Source organism: Solanum pennellii, chromosome 7, assembly GCF_001406875.1.
Source record: "Solanum pennellii chromosome 7, SPENNV200".
In the NCBI taxonomy this organism is placed as follows: Eukaryota; Viridiplantae; Streptophyta; class Magnoliopsida; order Solanales; family Solanaceae; genus Solanum; species Solanum pennellii.
Genome location: NC_028643.1, coordinates 68,546,480 through 68,554,826, shown reverse-complemented (window position 1 = coordinate 68,554,826; position 8,347 = coordinate 68,546,480). Strand labels below are relative to the sequence as shown.

Genomic DNA, 8,347 nt, shown 5'->3' with positions numbered 1-8,347 from the left:
TCTTAATTAATTAATTAATATATATATACTCTCTTTATTTTAATTTATGGGATTTTTTTCACTTATGCGAAAAGACGTGCAAAATTCATAAGTTTAATTATGTGATATTATTAATGTAATCTCAATTACACTTATAAAATTATATCAAATTTTAAAATAAAAATTAATTATTTAAAATTCATATTAGACAAATAAAAAACTTTATAAACGATATTAAATTAAATATTTAAGATATACATTGTCTTTTGAAAGTATATTAATTAATAAGCATATGTTCTTAACTAATATTAGAAAAAGAATAATCAATTTATATCTTACAAAAGTATTATATTTCAATTGAATTAATCATAAAAACTAAAATGTACAAAAATTTGTACGATGTAATGCATGTTTGACAAAAAAATTAATATTAAAAATAAAATTTCATAAATTATTTAAATATTTGACACAAAGATAATCTATTAAATCTAACTAAAAATAAATGATTTGCAATGTGAAGTCTCAAGTAAATACTAATATAAATGAAAGTGAAAATATAACAGAGTTCTAAATTCAAAACAAATTAGTAATTATATCAAATTCAATATAAATATATAAATATGATTTAAAAGAAAAGAAAAACGTAAGTCTATAACCTTACTTAAAAATGAATTCTACTTTGATTACAAAATTAGAATACTATCAAAATTATGCCAATTAAAAAAAATAAGACATAAAAAATAGTTAATACAAAAATTTGCATGAAATTAGTAAAGTAAATGTTGAGAATGAGAAAGAAATGATATATAAAAATAAAAAATAAAACTTTTAGAAAACTTTTAGAAAATTTTAAAAATTAAAAATTTAAATAGAATTTAAAACAATAAAAATAAAAAATAAATTAAAACAAAAAAGATTAAAATAGAAATAAAAAATATTATGAGTTCGTAATTACATAACGTAATTATCAAAAAAATCCACATTTTAATTACCCTACCAATTACACTTAACTGCTATATAATTACACATTATTATATCAGATTCACTTATCAAAGTCGCTTTTCAAACAGACTCAATATATTTACTAGCAAAAAAAAGTTGTGTCATGTTGCTCAATACAAAATATTATAAGCACCTTTTATACTTCTATCGTCCCGCTTAGGGGTGAAAAATGAACCTAAACATAGGTAATTCGTTCAGAATTTTAAGGGTTGGACTCAAGATAATTTGAAATGGGTTTAATCTCAATACATTCAAGCCTAACTTATTTTAAAAGAATCCTCAATTGAGCTCAATTAAATCTCCAATATCTCTTTACTAAGATATGTTTCAATATTAAAGGTATGAATTATTATCTATTAAACATCTTTTAGGATTAATCTATCCATTTGTTACTTTTTTTAAAAAAAATAATCTTGATTTGAAATTTAAATTGTGATTATAAATGTTAAATATCGCTATGTTAAAATCATTCAGATTAATTGGATCGAATTGAACGAATCCGTATCCATTTTTAACCCATTTGATTTTCAAAGTAAATCTGAATGGATCAAAGACCCAACCCAATTTCTATTTCCACTCATTTTATTATCTTCGATTTCAGCATAATTCGCCAATTTAACGCCCCTAACCCACCCCTAAAAACACGGCTTGGGCCCGCCAATTCCCATTCGTCGTACTATCCCAATTCACACCCAATAGCCACAAAGATAAAAGCCAAAATAGACCTCATATCTTATAAATTAAGAAAAGAAGAAAAAAAAAACCATGTTAATTTAACAAAATTAAGGTGTAATATATGAAAGTAAGGATATATATACTATTAGTATTTTATTATAACTTGATACATGCACCTGCACCAGCACCAGCACCATTTACTAGTAGTATTCCTCTTTCTGTATCTCTGTTATATTCTCTCTCTTTTTTCCAACTCAAAATCATTACTTACTTCATTCTGTCACAACAAGCAATCACTTTTACACTAGTTTTTGGGTCATCAGTCAGCAGAGTGCAACTTTCTTCCACAATACATATTTGGGGTATGCAGAATCACTTTTTTTTTCCATGTTTATGTTAGAATGATGGGATTTCACCGGCAGCAGCCAGCAAGGGTCATTGTGTTCTTCTTTTTTTTGGCTTGCAGGTGTGAGAGTTTGGGCCAAGATCATGCAGAGTTGACCTGTTGACTTTAGTTTTCAACTTTTTCAGATTCTTGAAAGTTTTGTGCTTTCTCTTGAGGTACTCTATTTGCCTTGTTTGGGGAAGTGGGTAGCTCAAAGATAGAATCTTTATGCTCTTAAAGAAGAAGGGGTGGGAAAAAGGACTAATATTTCCAATTCTCTTATTTTTCATTGTTTAGTTCAAGCTTGTTTTTTTTGAGATTTTGGGCTAGCGTTGACCTGATTGACTTTATCATTGTTGTCTTGTTACTTGAGGTTTTTGCTCTGTTTGGGGCATTGGGTAGCTTAAAGATTGATTTTTGGTGTTGTTAAAGAAGAAGCTGTAGGTTTTGGGAATCAAGAAAAGATTGATTTTTTAGCCTACCCTTGAAGTCCATTTTGTGTTTTGGGTGTTTTAGCTGATGTTATGTTTTCTTTCTATCTTAAAACTTTACTTTGGATGATGACGTGGAAATAGATTATTAAGTAACTTTTTTATGGTGGAGTCATGTTCTTGATGCAAGGATTTGGTGTCTGAAGTCATTAAATGTCTGGTCATACTGAGCTTATTATTGATTTCTTGCTCTCTCAGGGATGAATTCTTGCTAGTTTATTTACCAAGGCAGTAATTAAGTTTGAACAATGGAGAGCGGCCACGAGAGTTTTGCTACATCTTCTAATGTATCAAATGAGTGCAATAGTCCCCAGGAACCAGGACCAAATGTTGATCATTTGAGTAATTTATGTGGTAGTCTTGAGAAACTCCTGCTTAATCCTGAATATGACTATAGTGATGCAGAAATTGTCGTTGAGGGGATTAATGTTAGCGTTAATCGCTGTATATTGGCTGCACGAAGTCAGTTTTTCCATGAAAAGTTTAAGGAGAAGAATGAGAATTTCTTGAAAAATGAAAAGCCTAAATATTTGCTGAAGGATTTGGTGTGTGTTGCCTCAATTGGCTATGAAGTATTCATGGTCCTCCTGAATTATTTATATACAGGAAAGATTAAGTCGTCTCCTTCAGAAGTTTCGAGTTGTGTTGATAATGCTTGTGCTCATGATGCTTGCCGCCCTGCCATTAATTATGCAGTGGAACTCATGTATGCTTCGTCCACTTTTCAGATAAAAGAACTCGTTATGGTCGTAGAGGTCAGTGTTTGCTGTGCTGGTTAAGTTCTATATATGCATTTGACTCTCATTCTTGAACTTATCATGGAATTATCCTTGTGATAAGGTTTCTTCAACAACACCAAAGCATACCAAATATAAATCACATGCTTGACTTAAACTCAATCTTTTCAGATTTATATATAAGGATTTCTGTTGAAAATGCTATGTTCAGCAAACATCTCCTTTTTTCCTAGTATATCAGCTTATAAACAAGAATCTTCATCATCTAGGAGTCATTGTTTCTGTCATAACATATTATAATTGGTCATACTTTATTTCATAAATGATCTATCTGACGAGAATTTATGGAGCATATTCAGCATTTTCTGAACTGTCTAAAGACATGTAGTCCTACTTAGGGGCGAATTCAGTATGTAAGTTATGTGGTCATCCCAACCCAATATATTGGTTCAAACCCCGTATGTGTAAAAAAACTCAACTTAATAAGTACAAGTTATAGATTTCTGACCCGAATAATCATTTGAGCTGTGATAACCCATAAGGTTCAAATTCGGAATAAAAAAGAAACTCAAGGCTTGAATTTGCCTCTTGGACTACTATGCCCAACGGTCAGTTATAGCTGCTTTGGACCTCAATCGGTAGATTTCTATCTCAGTCTGGATGATGGCCTTAAGGGGACAAGTTGTGCCTCATTAGTTCTTACATATTAACAGAGTGGAGGTAATTTTATATCAAAAAGCTTAAACTATTGTTGTTTTTGTTAGATTTTAGGAAAGAACTCTAGGAAATTTAGCGTTCATCGAGTTACAATGATGTATGTTTTTACTGAAATACTAATCAATGAATCCGGTTGCAGATGAACTCTGTCTGCCATATGTACAGTTTTAGACTTTTAAGATTAACATCCTGCTTGAGTTAGGGTACCAGGTGATTATGATTTTATTGCTTTGTCCATGAAAATGAGTCTCAACAGCTTTCTACAGTCCTGAGCTATTCTAATTCTATTGTATATTTCTTGATTATACAGTAAATGACTTGCTATTGAATATATACTGATATTTGTACTAAATAGGAAACGGCAGAAGCTTTCCATGAGAATGAATGGTTCTAACTTTGTAGTTACATTTTTCTTTTTTATCTGAAGAGTTCTGATTAATGTTCTGTTTGAGTGCAGCGCTATCTTGACAACTTTGTTGATAAGGCTACTCCTGAGGATGTAATTCCTATACTTTTAGTTGCCTTTCACCGCAAATCTAATCAACTTCTTGAACACTGCATCCAGAGAGTGGCACGATCTGATCTAGACAATGCTACTCTTGAGAAAGAACTCCCTCATGAAGTTTTGACTGACATAAAATCAAGGCGCCTCAAGTCTCGACAAGGGACTGAACAGGAGTCATTAGAAGAAGACTCCTTGAGTGAAAAGAGAATTAGGAGGATTCTGAAGGCTCTGGAGTCTGATGACATTGAACTGCTAACACTACTCCTGGAAGAGTCAAACGTCACTTTAAATGATGCTTGTGCTCTTCATTATGCAGCTGCCTATTGCAACTCCAAGGTTGTGAACGAGGTACTTGAGCTGGGTTTAGGCGCTGATGTCAATCTTCAGAACTCCCGAGGATATAATGTCCTTCATGTTGCAGCTAGACGAAAGGAGCCATCAATAATAATGGGACTACTTGCAAAAGGAGCATCCGTCTTGGATACTACACGTGATGGACATACAGCCCTATCCATATGCCGTAGATTGACTCGGTTAAAGGATTACAATGATCCACCAAAGCAAGGAAAGGTTACTAATAAAGACCGGTTATGCATTGATGTTTTGGAGAGAGAGATGATTAGGAATCCTATGATTGGGAGCATGTGTTCTTCATCATTGGTGTTGGCTGATGAATTACTCATGAGGTTGCTTTTATTTGAAAATAGAGGTAACTATGTTAAGTTATGTTGAAGTGGACTCTCTTAGTGATCCAGTAATCAATTTTTTTATACCTATCAAAACCTATCCAATTTAATACAAATCACATGCTTGATATTGTTGTTTATATTAAGCAAAAATAAAGATGCTTATGCATTCCTGTGTGCTCTGATTGCCACTAATTTTGCATCAGATGCTAAGATTTCAGATGGAGTTTCTAGGTACGCTGTTGAAATTTCATTTGTGTTGCACAGCAACACCATTTTCCTGAGAAACAAACCGTTTTGTGTCTGTTTGTCATAGATCAAACAGAATTCAGTGAAATAATAGTTGAGATAATGATCTTTGAAAATGTGCTTGATGTGACGCTAGAACTTTAGTTTTTGATGATGATGCCTTTCGTCCCATATAACAGCAAATTGAGGAACTACAGTCCCTACACTTGCTTTCGTGTTTTACATATGCTCTGCGTGGGAGTGTTGGTAGGAAGGAAAAATAAGAAGCTATGACAGGTTTGTGCTGCTTATACTTCAGTATTAAACTGAAGCAGCAACAAACACATCACAGATGCTAGGGAATTCTTCTCGGTGCTAATTAGGACTGATAGATGGGCAAGTTTGGTTCGTCAAAGTTGCACTGAAGAAGCCAATCATAACTATGGAATGAGAAAGACTAACAAGCTTTGTTGTTGAATCTGTCCATAGACTGATGTTTTATCAGTCAGAATAATACCCGTGTTACATAATTATGGGGAGATAAAATTGTTCTATTTGGTCTTACTTAGGCTCTGTGTTGTTCTCTTCTCCTCGACTTATGTTATTTGAATGTAGCTCCTAACTTGGCTTTTCTTGCAGTGGCATTGGCACGGATGTTATTTCCTCAGGAAGCCATGCTAGCTATGGAAATAGCACATGCTGATTCAACCGCAGAGTTTACTGGCCTTTCAGCAACAAATGGCTTATGCAAAAATCCGAGAGGGGTTGACTTGAACGAATTACCATCTGAGCAAGTGAAAAGACTCCAAGATCGGCTGGGCGCACTACTGAAAACAGGTGATAGTAACTCTCTGTCTTCTTGATTGATTATTTAAACGAAGGAGGAGCCAGCGTTCCTAAAAGAGATTGAACTTTTGAAATTGCAACTTATAATCATTGAGTGATGGAACATATCTTGCATGTTTATAATTCACATAAATCGTCCTTTTGGTCCTACCAGGCTTGATACAATTTTTCATACATATTTTATTCTTCAGTTCCTTCCTTAATTACTTATTGAAACTTCAAGTCATTTCCGCCTGTAGGAGATTGCGGAAACAGTAGTATAGTTGCTAGATATAACTTCTATTCCTTTCTCCATATATTTTGGCTTCAAGGATGGCAAAACATGTGCTGGGTGTTGTAAATGAATGTCATCAAGGCTTTGCGCTTCCTCATTATAAGTAGGAATAGCGTTTTTTTTTTCTCGTGAATAGTCTTTAGCCACATCTTCAGCTTTATGAGGATAGCTAGCTTATTAAGTACATGAACCTAGATAGAAAGATTTGGAGGTCGAGGGTAAGGATAGAAGGGTAACAGGTAGCCAAATTTGTTGTATTAGTTAGTATATGTGTACTATCTTATTCTCCCAACGTTCACTATTACACGTTGTTTCATTTGTTTGCTATCGTTTTTTCCTTTCCATCATGCTTTGATTAGATTTGTTTTTGAACCGAGGGTCTATCGGAAAAAGGCTCTCTACCCCACAAATTAAAGGTGGGGTGAGGTTTTTCTACGTCCTACCCTCCCTAGACCCCAATCGTGAGATCACATTGGGTTTGTTGTTGTTGTAGTCTTTCTCAACATTGTGTACCTTAATGACAGTGGACACAGGTCGACGTTTTTTCCCAAACTGCTCGGAAGTATTAGATAGATTACTGGAGGATGACAAACTAGATTCCTTGATGTTAGAAAGTGGCACCCCTGAGGAACAAAGATCAAAGAAAATGCGATATACAGAACTCAAGGATGAAGTTATGGAGGCATTCAAGAAAGACAAAGCTGAAAAGAACTGGGCGGGTTTCTCTACGTCTTCCTCCTCTTCATGTTCTCCAAAGACCAATGTCAGTCACAAGAATAGAAAAAAGTAGATCCTCTCCTTAGCTAAGAATTCTAACGATGGCTGAAGCCTCTATCTTGAAGTGCCGCGTGACTTTTGAACCTTTTCATGAGCTTAACATGTTTGAGCTCCATATATATTATAGTACTCAACTTTCTTTTGGACAAGTATCATTGAGAGTGGAATGGTTGTGGGGTTACTATAATAGGAGAAAGAGGAATAAAAGTAGGTATAGAAATGGTTTTTCTTGTGTAATATTACTACTTCTTTTGAATTGATGATTGTTAAATTTATGCTGATATATGCAGAAAACATGTAGTCTCCACAAACTTTCTTCTTTCTGGATTTTCATGCGTACAAAGTTTAAATACTATCTCTATCCAATAATTTCATAATACATATACAATATCTAAACAAAATAACCGAATAAACTAACAAGTTATATTTTAGGTCCGCTCACCCTAAGGGGTCGTTTGGTAGGGAGTATTAGGAGAAATGGTCCAAGTATTATGTGTAGTATTATTTAGTACTATGTTTGTCAGGGATTTTGGTTCTATGTATAATTAATTCATGGATTAGTTATACATCCTACATGGTATAACTAATACATTCCATTACCATGGCACTAATCTAGATAAAGACAAAAATATCACCTCAAATCCTTTTAATCATTTTATTTATTTTTATATTTTATATTTATACTAATAAATTTTATTTAAATAAATTAGCTTATAAATTTATTATTTAGATATAATCTTTTGTTTCTAAAATATGAGTTATTGGATCTATTTATTATTAATATAAAATATTATCATCTGATTAATATGTTAATGTTGATGTATAAGAACAATTCATAAGCCAAATATTGCCTCTTAACGGAAGTCCATTAAACATTACATAAGTAGTCTAAAACAAGAGTGTGTTTATATATATATATATACTAGTTTCCGAGAACGTGCGTTGCACGTTTATCCTAAAATCCTTCATATAAAGTTTGTACTGCAAAAAATAAATTTAGACTATATATATATATATATATATATATATATATATATATATATAT

At 32.8% G+C, this 8,347-nt stretch overlaps 1 protein-coding gene across 1 annotated transcript; it reads left to right on the top strand.

Annotated features, from left to right (window-relative positions):
- Positions 1–1,778: 1,778 nt before the first annotated feature.
- LOC107026249 (BTB/POZ domain and ankyrin repeat-containing protein NPR2-like) lies at positions 1,779–7,613 on the top strand. Its single transcript, XM_015227153.2, has 6 exons — positions 1,779–2,018; positions 2,123–2,217; positions 2,731–3,287; positions 4,444–5,200; positions 6,045–6,242; positions 7,050–7,613. Exons 3-6 carry the CDS (start codon positions 2,781–2,783, stop codon positions 7,313–7,315), a joined length of 1,728 nt encoding a protein of 575 aa, XP_015082639.1. The 5' UTR covers positions 1,779–2,018; positions 2,123–2,217; positions 2,731–2,780; the 3' UTR covers positions 7,316–7,613.
- Positions 7,614–8,347: the final 734 nt, after the last annotated feature.